This window comes from Xiphophorus maculatus, chromosome 9, assembly GCF_002775205.1.
Source record: "Xiphophorus maculatus strain JP 163 A chromosome 9, X_maculatus-5.0-male, whole genome shotgun sequence".
In the NCBI taxonomy this organism is placed as follows: Eukaryota; Metazoa; Chordata; class Actinopteri; order Cyprinodontiformes; family Poeciliidae; genus Xiphophorus; species Xiphophorus maculatus.
In genome coordinates this window covers 16,569,171-16,587,840 of record NC_036451.1, presented here as the reverse complement: position 1 = coordinate 16,587,840, position 18,670 = coordinate 16,569,171, and the positions used below count along the sequence as shown (strand labels likewise).

General features: G+C 40.1%; 1 protein-coding gene across 2 annotated transcripts in view; it reads right to left on the bottom strand.

Annotated features, from left to right (window-relative positions):
• aes (amino-terminal enhancer of split) overlaps positions 1 to 18,670 on the bottom strand; it is a 37,941-nt gene that overhangs the window by 14,432 nt on the left and 4,839 nt on the right. For both annotated transcript variants that reach the window (XM_005795662.3, XM_005795661.3), the window contains exons 2-3: positions 7,880 to 7,968; positions 4,014 to 4,077 (exon numbers count right to left, since the gene is read on the bottom strand). In XM_005795662.3, the coding sequence (XP_005795719.1) occupies positions 4,014 to 4,077; positions 7,880 to 7,968 (153 nt within the window). The remainder of the gene's footprint in view (positions 1 to 4,013; positions 4,078 to 7,879; positions 7,969 to 18,670) is intronic.

The following is an 18,670-nucleotide window of genomic DNA, read 5'->3' as shown; positions in this document are numbered from 1 at the left end:
CTTTTCTTTCAGGATGCAGGTTCTGGCTCTATTTGTATTTTTCATCCTCAAATGCACTCTCAACACACGATTGTGATGGATTTTAGGATGTTGAGCTGGGCTGCTACTACTCCAGCAAAGCAGCTTCATCCAGAACTCTTCTAGCACTTTGATTCACAGTTGGTAGAAGGTATTTTTCCTGGAATGATGTATTAAAATGTTGTCTGTTCTGATGTTCAAATAATTCAATTTTAGTGTAACTTATCCCACATGTCCTACTCTTTGTGCTGATTCTAACAAGATTCAATCGGGCCTTCATGTTTTCCTTAAAGAGCAAAGATCTTCTCCTTCCACACCTCAAAAACAGTGGAGAGTCTTTCCACATCATCTGTGGCAAGAGTCTGACTGGAGGCTTTTCTTAGCATCTTGCAGTCTGCTTTCAGGGTTAACTTGATTAAATGGCCAGACGGACGTGTTGGTAGTTACATAGACTGTCCTCCACTAGGAGACAGTTTTACGCACAGAGGAAAGACTAACTTTAAATTGTATTGTAACCTTTTGAAATCTCTTGCCAGACTCAAACCATCACAACATTCTTTCTGGAGGCAGACAGCTCGTTTGATCTCACCATGACGTTCACACTTACACATTATTATGAATGAGATTTGAAGTAACAATGTTCTTATCTTTGACAACTGGCGTGATGCACCTGTGGGCAATTAGATATTTACATGGTAATAAATGTGGAGGTGTCATAATTTATCTCATGGCAGAAATGTCTTGACAGAAGGGTCTTTTCTTCATTTTGTAGTGTTTATTCTGTCCAAATATTTTAAAACACAAAAATTTTCATAAAGTTTCCCAATTTTTTCATGTGTGGCATTGCTTTTGAGGATGTACTAGACAAGACCTTGGTATCAGTCAATGCTCGTTCCTAAATGGCTGGTTGGTAGATGGGACAAAAAGTAGACAGAAGCATCATTAGTTTAAAGTGAATATATAATTTTAGAGGGCTGCACAGTGGCACAGTTGGTAGCACTGTTGCCTTGCAGCAAGAAGGTCCTGGGTTCGATTCCCGGCCGGGGTCTTTCTGCATGGAGTTTGCATGTTCTCCCTGTGCATGCGTGGGTTCTCTCCGGGTACTCCGGCTTCCTCCCACAGTCCAAAAACATGACTGTCAGGTTAATTGGTCTATCTAAATTATCCCTAGGTGTGAGTGTGTGTGTGAATGGTTGTTTGTCCTGTATGTCTTTGTGTTGCCCTGCGACAGACTGGCGACCTGTCCAAGGTGTACCCCGCCTCTCGCCTGGAACATAGCTGGAGATGGGCACCAGCAACCCTCCCGACCCCATTAGGGACAAGGGTGAACAGAAAATGGATGGATGGATGGATGGATGTAATTTTAGAGTTAATATCCGACCAAGGGCTGTTTCACCACAAAGTATGCTGAACTCAAGATGACATATTTGAAATCTTAATGTTCCATATCAAAGAATTGGATGCTACAAACATATTTAAACAAGAGAAATAAAGGAACAGAGAAAGAAAAGGGGACAGCAGAAAAAGAGCCTCCTTTGTGTGAACGTGTGTATGTGCGTTCCCTGTTAATGAGAGGGCCACCTTCCAGGCGTCAACCCTGTTAATCACCCACTCTGTCTGCAGGGGTCTGCTTCTGTCACTGGAAAACAAACAACACACTTCCCTCACTCACGCAGACACACACATTGATGTACCTCAATTGCTCTTTCACACATGCATCGATGTTTTCAGTGCAATCTCATGCTGACAGGGTCTTGTGCACGAATGCAAGAGCGCACACACACACTAATCCTTATAAACAGAAACACACACACGCACACGCACACGCCATTCTGCGTAGCTGCCCACGTGGAAGCTCCCTAAAGTAATTACAGCACTGGGGAAATGGAGGTGCTGCCACTGGCCGGGGGAGTGGGGCAACCTGATATGCTATTAGAGCAGAAGAGGGGAGGTGGTTGTGGGGATACAAGAACGGGCCTGCCACTGATGGATTGAAGGTGTGTTTGGGTGTGTGGGCGTGTGCATGTATGGGGTTCTGAAATATTCCATTTGCAGTTTAATTTTACAGAAACATTTTGAGCAACAAATAAGAATGATGGCTACAACTCGGGATACATACAACCATACACATTCCTGCAAAGGTTGTTCATTTGTGCCATAAATACATTTTTCGTTCAGACTGCAAAGCTGCTGATGGGCATTAGAACCTGTGGAAGCTCTGCACACCACTGGATGGCTTTTTGTGCCATAGAATATAATCATTGTGAGATAATTAAAGCTCAGCTTTTTATTGTTCATAATCACCCCATTGTTTTTTCTGCCATTAATCATTCATTCTAAAAGTTTATAGATTACCATACTGCAGCTAGAAGTCCCCCATCAAGCTAAACTTGTGTTCAAATATGTCGCTGTGTGTTTCCCACCAAAATATATTTATTATGAGCTTGTTTTTATTCCAAGGGACCTGGATCCACTTTTGCCAAGCTGTTATATTCAAACCAATAAAAAACCCCATCAAACTGCAAAAATTCAGAGTCATCTTCTTTGATCTGCTTACACACAAATAAATTGTTAACATGTTTGTGCAGAATCCGCTCTGATTCATCACAAGAGGCAGCTGCAAGTTGTATTTCATCCCACAGAGCACCACAAACATATAAGTGCAAATACCGAACATTGATGAAAAAACTATTTTCCTCCCATTACTTTGTATAGATATCATCAGCCTGTGGGCCAGGAAGCATTCAGCAGAACATTTTCCTGACCATTAAAATAGAAACTTGGGTAATTGGGGTGAATGCCTTTCTACAAGCCCTCTAAATGCTTGAAATATTTAACTATAATAAATTACCTAAAGTTATGAATCATACAAAGTGCAATACAAAATGCTATTTAAAAACACTACAAAAATACCTTTTTTTTTAAATTTGAGAATTATTGTTAGTTTTCAAACCTATATGTTCTGTACGAAAGGCTGATGATGAGTGTGTGTAATAAACTATGTGCCTGAAAGAGACGCACAGCAATTGCGTCTGCATTTTGTGTCTCTCTGTTGGCCTGCTGATGACGGAGAGAGCAGTGCGGCAGCACAGATTAGATGAGATTAAAGGTAGTCAGAGGATCAATTAGAGGCAAAACATCAGACGGCAACACAGCTATGGCTAGCAACAATGAGATTAGCCCCAAGGTGGAGCAGAGAGCAAGCAAGCACATCTTTGTTTGTGTGTAAACGTGTGAGCAGAAAGACGAAGGCAGGAGGAGATGGACTCGGTGGAAATGAAAGGAGTTGGAAACAACTTACCCACAAATACAAACACATTTTCATCTGAACCTAAAAATGTTGATTATCTCAACAATGCCATCTGCCAGAGACTGCTTTTTTTTTAACCATAAGTGCTGACATTGGTAAATCTAAAAAATAAAAAGATGGGTGTAAAAGGATTTTTTTTTTAAATTGACAAAATATAAGCCGTGACTGCAAAAATGTTGGTCAAAGTTTCGTTCTTAAATGGTCAAAAGCCATCAAAAGTTGCCAAAGCAGGAAAACTAAGTGAACCAGACTAAGGGTCACCAATTGACAAAACTCAATAATCAAAATCTACTTGGACTCCTACCGGAATATGTTTGTACCGCAATTTCACTGAGAAATGTTGACGCTTATGACTCAGACTGAAATGGGGAAGAAGACTTTCATTCACTCTGCTCTTTCTTTATGGTACTTGTTTGACTGAACTCATCTAATTTAGTGTTTTTAAATCTAACCTAAAAGTTTTTGAGCCCGATTCCATGTCCTGAACCTGTTTTTTATAGCTTGACATTTTCTTTTAACCGTTTATAATTTTTTTTGTATTATTTGTTGCTGCTTCTTAGCTAGGATTGACTTGAAAGATAGCTGTTTTTTTTATCCTGGAGGGCTAAATGTTTTATTTTTACCCTGATAAAATAAAGGTTAAATAAAAAAAAATACTGGAGTACTTATGCTTAGGTTAACTTACCATAATATAATGGCGCTGCATCTCTGACTTCTCACTCGCTAACTTGTCACATTCAAGCTTCAAACTGGGAAAAGAGAGGGAGAGAGAGGGGAACAAAGTCAGCTTGTTATTCAGCTCGACAGACGTTCTTCTGAAGTGCTGACACCAGGTGACTTTTCAAACCCCCTTCATCATCATTACCTATTTCACTTTCTTTCACCACTCTCATTACTTCCATCATCACTAAAACCTCCTCCTTCATTTTCATCATTACCAACGCATTTTCATCATCTCCTTCACCCAAATAATCTGGATCATCTTTGCCACTCTCATCATCATCGTCGTCCCCTTCAGAAGTCAGTGGCAGCATTTCACTATGGATGACAGGTGCTGATTGGCAGGAGGGGGTTGAACTAGTTCTGATTTTCTGAGATAAACCTGTCTTGAACACCAGGATCTAGCTCAGAATAAAATACGTTTCCTTCTGGAGGGAAGAGGCAATGAAGTACAACGCCTGAGAATGGTGTTATAGCATTCCCTGTAACCCAGACCCAGTGACAGCCATTAACTGCAATCATGTCAACGCTGTTGTCATATGAGGCGGCGTGACAAAGGGAAACACGTCAACAAGTCAGCCTCATTGTCAAATAAAAATGACAAAAACAGTCCCTACATGGTGTCTGACTGAAGCATCCAGTTAAAACCTGCCAGTCTCAGAGGGCATCATTTATTCCAAGTTATTGGTAAGGCTTAACCAAATATGTGGAGACATGGTGGAAAGGTTTAGATTCGAGATAAGTCTGCAGCGAGCTTGATGGCGTGTATATTTATGCTGGGATGTTCTTCTCAGCTGTCTACACGAATGACAGCTCGATTACAGAGAGCACTGGCTGAGTCTGCATCATAAATAGTCTTAACTGGCAGACTGAACATCGTGTTGCACTCAGCCAATGATGTGCGCTCATTCATACACACCGCACTGTGCTGCTCCTATAATAATCACACCAGCCTCTGTTATTCCAAATGTAGTCAACTGCTTTATTCTTTTCTCAAAATCTGAATTTGTCATTAGGGATAGAAAATATTTAGAAGCAAACATGTTTGCCTTGCAATGCTGAAGTTCCAGTTCAACATTTTGCCTGAGCTTGCATTCAGTTCTAAGAATTATTTTCTTTCTTAAAAAAACAACAACACACACCTATAATTATATAGTTATGTACATTAGGACACCACATTAAACAAGTTATGAGGTGCATGTCAGAAGTAAGAAGTCAGGAAAGGATGATCATTTAAAGTCAGAACAGCATTGAATTACTGCAGTGTCATGAATTGTTTTATTTTATTACACATGTAGTTTGGCAGTTTAGTTAATTTTATTATTTAATCCTAATGATACATAACACCACTGTCTAATTCTTAAAGTGTATTTTGTTAGATTTTGTTTCTCTTCTTTTAAATTACAATGCTTGGGAAGTTGCCCGCTTTCTTTTTGGGCTAAAAGACAAGTATCTAAAAAGTATGATAGTTATTTCCCACATTAAGGTTTGCAATTGTATGTGCTTTTAAGAACGGCTGAACCCAAAGCAGCAGAACCTAGAGGCTGTTGAGAACTGGTACCCATTGACAGCAGAGGAATTCAAATCTGGTTTGGTAAGTGCGTTTACGAGTTCACTGCTTTAAGAGTTTATTCATTTAAAGCGAAGCAAGATAATAAAGTCATCTCTAAGAATCTTAAAATGATGGCAATTTTTACGATCCAAAAATCTGAAGGCCACACATCTGACAAACTAAAATGCAGGGGTGAACAAAACTCCAGACTACTAAAACAATTCAAGGATAGTTGAGGTGTTTACTGGTGAATGTGAATAAAACGTTGGTTCACATCATAAATTAATGCTCATGTCATGGCAGACAATGATAAGCCTAAAAACACTGAAACGGGGCTTGGATCCACTCCTGTATTTAGTGTTACTGATAATGATGTACTTTTGCCTTTTGAAGTGTGCGAACAAGCAGTGTCCACTTTCTCAAAATGCTCCCTTTGACACCTACATAAAAATCTTTCTGCTATCCCCACTTATGCGCGCAGGCCGTATAACAAGTTGTCATGACAACCGGCGTCCTCTCTGCCAGCCTGCCATGGATTGGCTCTGTGCCTCCTCTGATTGCTGCTCAGCAGCCCCAGGGTCTGCACCGGCGTTGTCAAACGACACTTTGATGGAGTTTTATTGCCGCTTCTTCCGTCTCTAAATCGCTCCTGCTGTCATCTTTATTTTGATTTATGTATTCCCTGATCTATTTATGCACGTGAAATTGGGGAGGGGAGAGGCGGCAGGGGGCAGGAAGAGTCGAGGGGGTGGGGGGAGGAGGAAAGAGAAAGACAACGACAGCTACAATGCTTCGTACTATACCCAGGGGAACGCCTGCGGTACATTTGCCTTTTAGTCTTCAGCAACAGACAAGCAAAGCGCAGCAGCAGAGCGCTACAAAGCTTCGTTTGTGGCTCCCAAGACCCCCCACCCCATCCCTGCTCCTGAGTCAATAGGCACTGTATGCATGTTCTGTATGCTGAGACAAAAGAGGCATTCTTTTAACTGCACCCTCACTCTCTGAAGAGGGTTAAACGGTGCTGCTCGCTGTTATGGGAATAACAAAAGCAAAGGCAAGGAAGAAGATACGAAGGGCGTTATTGCAGCTTCAGAATCCTCTGCATAACAGGAGCGATCAGACCACAGCAGGGATTTTACACACAATACACTGGGCTTTCATGTGCCTTTGAGTGCCTGTACCTGGGAGAGCCAAGTCTGTGGAAGGTTCTGGGAGGAGATGTACACAGGAACAAACCTGCTCCGGAAGGAAGATGGGCTTCAAAGTCTCCTTTCCTTACAGAAAGTTGATTTTTTTTTTTTTTTTTTTTTTTACTGAGATGCAGACCCTGTGGCACAATTCTCTAAAGAACAGCTATCAAACAGATGGATGAAGGTCAGGACTTTGGAGGCATCTCATACCTCTGGAAATGTAGAAGCATTTAAGCAGTACAGAAAGATCAGTAGCAAAGGGAAAACTGGCCCGATTGAGGTGCGACTCAGAGAATAATGTTTAAGCAATTGGTGCTGCAGTTGGGTTGCCTACACTGTTATTAAATTTCTTGGCATAAAACTACATCTTAAACTACCACACAGGCAAGTTGAATTATATATACTAAGGTGACCAAATGTCCTCTTTTCCCCACACATGTTCACATTTTGCGTTCTGTCTGAAGCATCGGGAGGGCTTTCTTTGATTAATGAAAATGTCCCGGTTTTTATCATTTTTCGTGGAATATGGAATTTAAATGCGATATTCCCTCCCAGGCCCTGTCTTGAGCTGATGCCAAGTGAGTGTTTTTTAGTCATTCATTGACAGAACGGACAGTGCAGGTTTTAATTTAGAATCAGTTTGAAAGCATAGACACAATTTGTATTTTTATGTAATTTTGAATAAATTCAAGCATTAAAGGGTTAAGCATTTGCTAGAAGAAATTAAATCTCTACGCATGGTGCTGCTATCACCATGTATTTTGAAGAATAGCTTTTTTATTACTCCGAGTCTGATCTGAAGACATTTGAAGATGGAGAAAATCATGAGAAAATGAATGTGTTCATTACAGCCACTTCTGCATCTTTCCACCTACAACACTCATGTATATTAGCTAGATTTGGAGTCAGGTAAAGCTCAAACACAATCACTTCACAAAATAATAAAAAAAAATCTCTAGTAACTCTAACCTCTGGCCATTACAGCAACAGATCAATTGTAAAATCTGTTTCAGTTTCATGTAGAAAAAATACATTTGTAAGGCCAATATATCTGTTTGTGACTGTGTGAGTGCATGTCAATGTGTTCACCTGTGATATTGTGCTTGAAGAAACTGGAACTCATCCTTGATCCTGTCACAGGAGTCAGAGGTCGTAAATTTCAGCTGCTGCGATGAGGCCTATCAAGAAGACAGACAAGAAGAAAAATGTGAGACCTAAATGCAGGAAGCTGCTGCACTTCCACTGTCCTATGATGCACACGAGTCTAATCCACATACAACCACAAACAGTGAAAGACTGATTTTAATGCACACCTGGGTTGACATTTTTAATGATAAAGTTGCTATTTGTTCATGGTTTGATGACAATGGCACTTTTCTGGTGCTAAGACATAAAGTCACCTCGAACAACATGTAAGGATTTGCAGCAGCTTATTGATTGACACTTTAAGAGTTAATCAACCCTACAACTTAAGTCCTTTTGAAACTTTCTGATAAAAGTCCAACATTCAGTTTAGGAGACAACAAGTAAACCTAAAGCAGAGTCATCAGAGAACCTGGAGAGTGATATGGTAATTACTAAACTCATTCAGTTCACACTTAGAGATTTTAAAACTGTATACAATCTGACTTGTAATCCGACAGCCTAAACATACTGCAGTTTATTCTTGGTTAGTAACTAGAATTAAACACATTCTAAATCTCACATAGTGAAATACATCACCAGTCAATCACTTAGCCTGGATGCAGTTTTTAACCCTTATTGTAATTCTGTTTGCACTACAATTCCCAGGAAGCAGTGCACATAGAGCATAGTATAGTAAAACACAATCTCATTATTTGTCCATGAACTGCATTATGGGACAAAATTTAAAAAAGCAAAATCATAATTTCAGGGAGCTCGCTGTTAGGATTGACCTGTTGCTTCATGTCTGATGACATGCTGCTCAACTTTTTTTTCTTTTTTTTTCTAAACAGGCAGCTTAATCTAAAGGAACATCTACATTACAATTACTTTAAGTTCTGATAACATTTACCTGGCTGGTGTTTTATTTGGGGGGGTTAAAAGTTTTGAATAAGTTCAGAATAATTTCCCACAGGTTTACTAGACAACCAGATCAGACAAAACTTTCTTGTTGTTAAAATTAAAATATACTTGAGACTTTAATCAAATAATGAAGTCACTAAAACACAGCGACAACCATGATCTGACCTTAACAAGCTAACCCCACACATCAAAAACTTCCATTCCACGCAAAGCAAACCGTTGCCTGGAGACAAAGGTTTCTGTGGTACAGCAGGAAAACCTGTTCCATTATCTCTGAAGCCAATAACGCAGGGACTAAATTCAACAAACAGCTCGGCTATACGGGTCTCTGTCACGCAGGTCCTGCGTCAACAAAAGGCACTTGGCAACGGAAAGCTGCACCACACACACTGTGCTGAATTAGTGCTCGTTTCAGGTGTATGTGTCCAGCATGGCCATTTTCCCAGAGAGATGTACTGATGCGCAAGATATGACTTACCCCCTATGAAGGGTATTATATGAACATTTAAAATACCAAAGTCTGAATCTTTGAGTCTTGGCCCTAAGGTAACTGGGCCATGTAGGTGGATGAAAACTGATAAGAAGACAAAAATAAAACAGCAGACAAATATTAAAGGATCATTTGCCATTACATTTGCAATCTGACAAACAGAGATACACTGCCAAACGTAAGATTTGCTTAACAACCTAATATGTGATGCTTCGGTGTAGTTTGGATGTATGAATATTAATAGAGACAAATATGTAGAACTTTGTGTATGCCCACTTACTACATTCTTGGTAAGGAATTTGATGCCTGTCTAATCTTTTTAAGGAACTGTTTCAGACACAACCTGACTTTCCAGGTGTGGTAACATTTTTCCTAAAAATATCACCAGCACTTTTTGCAGTTTGAGTTGTCAAAATAACAAGAAAAAAAAAATATTTCAACAAAGATGTACCAAACGGTTGACAGTAGGGGTTGAAAATCTCCCATCAAGTCTGTCTTACCAATGCTGAATTAAAGAAGTCTGCAGACTACAGCTTCTCCATCCAACTCTGAAACCAAATCTGATATCATCTGTAAAAGGTTACTTTGGGTTAAGCTTATGAAGGACGGTCCTTTCCACTTCAGAGGCAACCTGATGCGTATCACTTTTCATCTACCCTGTCAACACCTTTCCTTTACACTTTCAGTTTGGTACTTCTGATCGACTACATCCCTTTCCCTTAAGGGCAAGAAGAGCAAAGGATATTTCCCCCCATCTGGGAATAGTAGCTTCCAGTAAGTGTAACCAGATCAAAGAAAGTTGTTGGCAATGGACAACATATGGCAGCCCTGGGTGACTAGATAAATGTTCAACTTGACCTTCCAACTTAAAAAAATACTCACATCAAAAGTCTGCATCAAAAGAGTAACATTTTTATATATAAATTAAAAATTAGAATAAACAAACAACCACCAAGATATCCACATTTGGTAGGGAGCTAATTTATGTGCAAGACTAAGGAAGTACTGTTGATAGACCATCTTCCAACGGGTTTGTGCGCTCCATTTTTGTCCCTACACGTGGCAGAAGACAGCAGACTGAGTCAGCCTCTGTGTTCTATGAATGTGTGCTCATCAAACAGGACATCCAGTTAGTCTTACCAGGCACAAGCAGTGTTAAATAAAACCCAGCATGAAGGTTAATTGCCTCACTGTTTACCTCCTAGATGAAGCCACTAAACAAGCTATTGCTGCTATTAACTCTGTATTTTTTATTTAATATAGAATGTAATCCTGGATCAGTGGTTCAGTGTTTTTCTCCTCATCTCTGCTCTGTCTTCTCAAAACCCCGTTGGTCATGGTACATAACTGCACACCATCAGCAGGATATTGCTGGATGTACATAAATCTGTGCTTGAGATTAGATTTTCTGTGAATTAAATAGACAACAAAAGTCTTCAGTCTGGTGTCTCAACTAGTCCATTCTTTGAAGAGTAAATTTTGTTTCCAGACTTCAATATCCATTATTTGTTGTATTGTTTATGAATTTTGGATTTTTAAAATCCAAAATACATAAGCAGTTCCAATATTAAATGTTTGTTAGAAACGTATGTCTAGTTATCTTTCAGAGGGTGTACTTCCATTTTTTCCATTAATTTTACTATATTAAAAAATAGTAACAAAACAATATCATTTATTGCAATAACTTGTGGCACAATTTATTGTCCAGAAAATGTGTCATTATGACAGGCTTAATGACAAGTAGGTTGGTGATTGGAAAGAAATGTAGTCTCAAACAACATATTGTTTATCATTCCGTTTTGTGAGCCGGATGCGCTGCAACAAAACATATTTACTTAAGGTTGCTAAAATCTGTGGTTCCTAAATAGCACATTATGAAACAACTTAGTGAACAATGACTAAGAGCACTGGGTTTCACCTACATATGTCTAGCTAATATTTTTTTGTATACCAAGCTTACTTTGCTTTTTGCTACACAATGCTAACAATGTTTATTTTCTTCTATTCTTCAGTGACAAAAACAAGACAACAAGGTGCTCCACAGGGGCCTGAGAGGGCACAACAGATGGATGTCCATAATGTTAATGAAATACTGCCGTAATATTGAGACACATGCCATCTGCTATGACAGAAAAAAAAGGCTGCATGCTGCGTTAGCGAATATGCATCTGTGTAAAAAAAAAAAAAAAGATAATTATGTGTGCAAAAGCTTTCTTTAGTGTTCCAAGGGGGGGAAAAAACAACAACAAAAAAACATTGAAGTCATTGATGAGGTGTTTTTCAGGGACATGTAAGTTAACATCTGCTTGCATGTGTTTTAAGTTGTATGAATGGATGCAAGAGCTACAAATATTCAGTGCTATGAATCATACAGAAGGATATGAGATTTCACCCCCCCCCCCCCCCACACACACACACACACACTCCCTCATATGTAAAATCTGCAGGGCTCACACGCACACAAGAAAAGGCACACGCCTGGCACCTAAATGTAGGACGATCTCTAATTTGATTCCACCCTGCTCCTTTGAGACGTAATTAAAGCATTAAAAAGCTTTGTGGGCTGCTGAGGCAATTGAGACAGTCTTCGGCGAATAAATGGGATTCATCGTTTCAGGAAATTGCTGCCCCACCCCCATCCCCCACCCACCAACCCCTAAGCCCCACTCACCCCCACACACAGACATGCACACAGAGCCTTCCTGGCCTCATCATCTGGTTCAATCCATGTGAAATCTTCTGTGAACCATTATGTCTATTTTAAATAAGAATCAGACCAAGGCTGTTTCTGCTCTTACATCAATCGGGGGGGAAAAAAACGACAGGAAGGGATGGAGATTACAGGGGGGCTTGGGGGGGCTTAGCTTTACACACGCACACATACAGATCACACTACAATGATGAGACACATGAACAATAAATGAATACAGCAGGGCATTTAGACACACAAGTTGAGCACATACACAAATAAAAAGCGTAGACAGCCACACGGAATAACAGCAGGATCCATTGGAAAACATCTTCCTCAGTATAAATCCTGCCTGAGGGGTAGCTGCAGTGTGGGGATTGTATTTCCTGGAGCACTGCCTGACTGTTTACATCTCAGTCGGTGTGTGTTTGTGTGTGGCACATGCGTGAATGTTTGTGCGCTTGGAGGGAGGGATGGAGCCTTGGCATTGTAATCGCTCACTAATGACTGGATGTTATCTCACTCCCACTCTTAAACGAATGCAGAATATCCGTAATGGCAAACAGTTCCTCTATGTTTCACTGCCAGGTTGTCTTTCTGTTCCATGGCAACAGTCTGGAGGATGCCATGTAAGCTTTCCGCCTCTTCTGTCTGTCACAGTTTCAATAGAAAGGAGAGTAAGAAAGAAAGAAAGTAACTAATGATTCTTTCTGGTAGAACATTCCTTAGCGGTTTAGATTAAGACAGAGGACATAATTTATTTCCTCACTTAAAAACTGAATTTTTAAATCTTGCAGACACAAAGAAGACCTTTGCTATATTCTTAAACTATACTTTAAGTAGATTTATTTACATTCCACAAAAAGAAAAAAAAACACAAATCTACAAATACTGATAGTTGAATAGGTGTGGGTCTATTGTAGTTAGCAGAAGGGGAATTAGCAAATCCCACTGGATTTAAGAGTTGTGACAAGAATGGAACATAAACAATAAAAGCTAGTTATTAACAAGACTTTGATGAAAATATATATAATACTTAATATGTTTCTTCCACTGACTGTATAACAGATGAGGCAAACATATTTTTCTGAAAGGTGGCAAAAGGACGGTCTTAAATTGATTTTTAGAGATAAAATTACATCTTGAAAAGATTGCCAAGAAAATACTTTACCAGAGTTAAATACAGGCTTATAAATGGAGATATGTAATGGTAATGGGTCACGAGTCTCTTTCACAGTGAGTCAAAAGCAAAACAAACTGTAGAAGTGCATTGTTAAATACCCAGAAAGCACTCCTTAGCCAATGAGTGGTTAACGTTGTGTTGTTTTGCAGCTAAAACTGGTTAGCTGTTTCAGAGACCTCTCCAATGCTTTACAATACAGTATACAAACAAAGCAATATAATGCAATAAGTAACTCATTTCTCCTCAATACAGATTTTAAATGGAAGTGTGACTGTATGACATTCGTACATGTATGAATGAAACTCACAGAATGTGCTTAAACATTTCAGAAAAAGTCCACTGTTACAAGATTCACCAAGCCAGACATTGAAATGATTAAGTCTTTTGCTATTACAGCAGCCCCAAACAAGATTGGATCCTCCATCCAAGAATAGTTCCTACCAAACAATTCCATCTAAATATCCTGGATTAGTGTTTGGACTAAAGCATATGAGCCCAGCGATCTGAGAGAGGGACAGAACTAACTGGCCCGTATCCAAGCTCATCCGGGCCAACTCCGTCTGAACCAACGGAGAGAGCCCAGCCACGCTAGCTGCTCAGGGTTTGCAAGAGAGGCTGAGGAATAGGATTGTGTCTTCAGCAGCTCTGGACGGGGGCTTTAGAACATGGCGAGAGAGCCTAATCCTGTTTCGGCCAGGAATTTGATTTTGATTATTATCTCTCACAAACCAAGCGGAGGCTTACCCCCATTTCTGCAGCGTTATCCCAACAACACACATGCATACACACCCCAACACACGGAAACCTCCCTCCCCCTTGCAGTCTAGCAGATTTGACCTCGTTAAGACGCTTTAAAGGGGATTATTATACTTTTATCACTTCAAGTGAAGTGCCCTTGCAAACACAGGATTGGCATTGCTTGCCTTCCCTCCCCTCCCGGCACAACTATCTTGACCCATACACAAGGCCAGCCAAGCGCTCAGCACAAACACACACAAACATGGTATTTAAAACACTATGTTCTGCAAACACAGATGCACCTATGCACAAAAAACACAAGAAAGACACACACAAGGTGAGGGAGGCATGCTCCTAAACACACATACACACCACAGGAACGAAGTGCAGAGATTTCGAAGCCAAGGGAAATAGGCAATTTGTCAAGAGTGGGGAAAGTGGTGAGGCTGACAGTACTGTGGTTTTGGGGACCATAGCTGAGATTAAAGGCAGGCTCACAGAGGGAGGGCTTTAAGATTACACCCACAAAGCTTGTGCAGATGATTGATGCCCATTTGTAAAAACCAAGGTTATTACTGAGAACAGCCAGAAAAAGAGCAAAGACAGGCAGGAAAAGATTAGTCCCAAAGTTAGCAACAAGCAAATAAACAACCAAAGCTGTGCTTGCATATGTTTGACAGCAGGGAGCTGTTGTTTCATCTTGCGATGCATCAGCACTACTGTTCTTGCTCTTACAATTAGTAAAGCTTAAAATTTTAGGCTCCAGTTTTAAGCACGACTGACTTAATAGTTTTCAAATAGTGGTACCAATTGATCACCCTACAAAATGGGTATGACAACCTGCTTAAACATAATTGAGTATACCAATCTGTTGTTTAAACGGTGTACTATGTAAGAGTGGACAATTTTTTGAGCATAATGAAATAACATTGAATCCTGATGGTAGGTGGTGTTTTAGTTGGGTTAATATAATATTCTTTTATACGTGACCTCATTCCTTACAGGCACCAAACGAAGCAACTACCTCTCAGCTTGAAAGGTCTCGTGGTCTAGCAGGTCTTTTCTACTTTGGAATGACGCAGCCAATCAAGCCACCTCCCGTTGAGCTGCTTTGTTACAGCCCATCACACCGTTCTCCACAGGAGAGGGGTTGACCCGTCCTCCCAGCAGCCTCTTTTCTTTCTACCTCCCACATTCCCCTTCAAGGAATCTTTTCCTGAATACTGATTCAGTTCCTCTGAGTTCCCTCCCACACAAAACACACAATCTGGTGGACTCCTAATTGCACAACATGCATGCAAACATATCAATTCAACCAGTCAGCTCCCCCCCCCCAAACAGTTTTAAACTAAGCATGGAAAGACACACTAGCTAAATGTGAATAGAAAATGAAGACACCCAAAGATGCCAGGATCAGAAACCATTCCTATTTTAAATAAATGAAAAAAAAGAAAAATTATTAAAGTCCACTCTGACACAGATCTAGATAGTCTTTATGAGAGAGATAATAAGGGCTCAGTCTCCTTAATATACCTGTATACTTAAAAGATAATAAAAAACATGATACCAATCAGTGGAAATATGGGGGGTTTTTTTTACATGTTTTCTGTAGGAAAAATAAAATTAGGTTCTGTAGAAAATTGGCCTAAGATGTCAAATGTGTAAATTCAAATTTAGAATGAAAAAAATGAAATGAAAAACAAAAGTCCTACTTAATTCTGGACCGAACATTGTGAATACCAATATGTACATTTTGTACAGTAAAAACCAGCCTTTTCTATCTCTCAAATCTCAATAATATTTTAGTTAGGATTTTATACGTGGGATTTTATACGTCTGATTTATATAGGATTTTAATATTGAATTAAAGGACTTTGGAAAAGCTGCGAGTATTAAAGGCCTTTAGACTTGAGCACTGAGGTGACAATACAAATCAAGTGAATTCACCCATTTTCAATGGTGCACTTGAGGATGCAAGATAGGGCGCAGTCCCCCCCAACAGAGGCACATATTTAATAACTACAAAGTCTGATAAACTAAAATTAACAGCAAAAATGAAATTTAATACAATTAGTGTTTGTAAAATGTGTAAATGTCCACTATAAATTGTCCTCCAATTAGCTGAGAAAAATGTGTTTATCAAGTACTGTGATGTAACACAGCATGTACAGACCAGACCTAATCTGCTACAGCTTAAAATCTTTGTTGTTTGTGCCCCTTAGGGCATTGAAGATAGATGCTAAGTAGTGATGGGAAATCGTTTTATGGACCCGTGTGAGCAGCCGTAAATGCACGGCTTGCAGCTGTGCCTCACAACTACTGATGTAAGGTGATTATAGTACAACACTGAATTCCAGAAAATTGGGATGTTCTTTAAACGTCAGCAAAAAAAAATGGAGCACTTTCAAATCAAATCAAATGAGACAATTTTTTTTATTCACAACAGAACATAAAAATAGTTAAATAGACCTGAGAAATTGTACATCTTCATCCACCATATGAGCTCATTTTAGCTCTGCTAGCCATTTCATGTGCTAGTAAGCATCAAATTCTCATTTTAAACCAGGGAACTCAATCCTTGCTGTTCTTTTTGCATATTAAATATAGCTATTAGAACAATTAATTTTTTTATAAATGCATCATACCATGACCCCAGTTTTTACCAGTTATAGGCATGTTATGTTGAATATGTACACATCATATACATCGGTACAGAAAAGATGTGAAAAGAAAGCTAAATGAAATTGTACAAATATTAGTTCTTTTACTTTGACACAATATGTATATTCAACTTGAAAGCAATTGTTGATGGTGATTCTGAAAGCAGAAAAAACCTGGACTCAGGTATTTTTTGTGAATACCTGAGTCCAAATCACATGTGCTTGACAAGAAAAGGATTGTACCAGCCTCCACCCTACGCTAAACCCAACCCAAACTAAAGTCTTCTGACAATCACGTGCTGTGGCCCTTCACAAAAATCAACATCACCTGTGACCTGTGCCCTCGACTGGGCCACTCTTGAAGCATGGCCCCCCGCAGGTTGGTTGTGTAGTGGGGTTGAGTGTCGGGGGGCAGGGGGGGCTGCAAGGCTGTGTTTGTCATGCTAATCAGCTGGCCTAACCTCAACAACCCAGACATCTGCTGGCCCGCGTGTGTCAAGACCCACATTCAATTTGTTCCCCGAGATACAAAAAGCAGATAAGACCCTTGAGGCTGGTGAGAATGTGTGTGCCGAAAAAAAACCCCCTTTTTTTTCTAAGCATGTATGAAAGCAATAATTACATGCAGAAAGGAGAGCTACAGTTAATATTTGGGGGCTCTTGCGTTCTCTCATTATTCTGTGTATGCGTGTGCACGCAAATGTCCAGCTCTCCAAATAAACCAGACACATACAGCATGGCTTATTATTCACGCAGACACACACAAAAGTGTGTGTGTGTGTGTGTGCTGCAGAGTGATGGGAAAGGGGCGGGGGAGTTTGTTTAATGGACGAGACAGGGGACCATGGAGATTAAGCTCCCCCCAGCTGGAGGCTTTAGAGGAAAGGCTGGGGGCTGTTCTGTTAATTCAAGTGGGCTTAATAATGCCTGTGCACCCTCTGCCCCTGTCCCTCCCACCACTACAGAAGATCTGGGAGGAAACGGGTGATAAAGGAGACAAGGAGGAGGAGGAAAAGGAGGGGGTGGTATGTGTGTGTGCGTACAACCTGTGGCCATCTCTGCAGTTGAGCATGAGCTCAGGGGACCTGAGAGATTTCCCCTCCGTATTACTTGTGCTGCTCTCGCGCTCTGGCACTGAGCTTTCATGTTGTTCCACTTTCACGCCACAGCCCAGCTTTGTTGAAGCTGCATTAGGATTAATCAACACCAAAACAATATGCCAAACATTGTCAACTGGGTCAGGCAATGTGCCACAATCAAGTGATGTCCCCCCCACCCCGCCCCTCCCCTTTCTCCCCATCTCTTAAATCAATGAACTGTGGCCATGGCGAGGGATTCAAATGTGCACATAAAGGGAGAATGGAAACCTGAGTCCCTGCAAAAAGCTGCAGAGCAAGTATGCTTTCTCTTTCTGAATTCACTTGTATGTATTTTTTTAGATTTTGCATAAGAAAATAAATGCTGGTAAATAACCTATATCCAACTAGCTCCCAAGTATAAAAAAAAGTAAGTAGAATGACGTGTGTGACAATGTGTGTGAATACTCCAGAATGCATTGTGAGTAAATATGTTTCTGCTTTATTGTCTTTTCTTCATGCATCAACTAATCAATATTTCACAACCATCCAAACAGGTCAGCATCCCTACCAACACGGCAAATAAACCAAGGTGAGTTATATACTCAAGTCACTTACGTGGCTTACTGTTTAGTAAAACAGTAACATTTTTGTTTAAATCCAGGCGTGCCTTTCCACGTCTCCAGTGATCAAAGTCTCTGAGACCTGGTTTCAAAAAGCGTTTGTGTCGAAGTGAAACTTTTCCGAAGCAAACCCCACGGAGGTGTGAAGTAGTTTGCAGGTGTGAAAACGCACATGCCCAGGATACATGGCTGTGGGGTTTGTTAAGTAAAACTATTTTTTGTGGAAAATTTCCAAATGGTTCCACCTCACCACACATGAGAGAAAGTAGCAGCACAGGAGGAAAGTCGAGCACAGACTTGGTTTAGTTTGTAGTACCGGGTTGCTTTTACAAGTACCCGATGATGGACATGACTAATGTCTATGGTTTAAAAGTA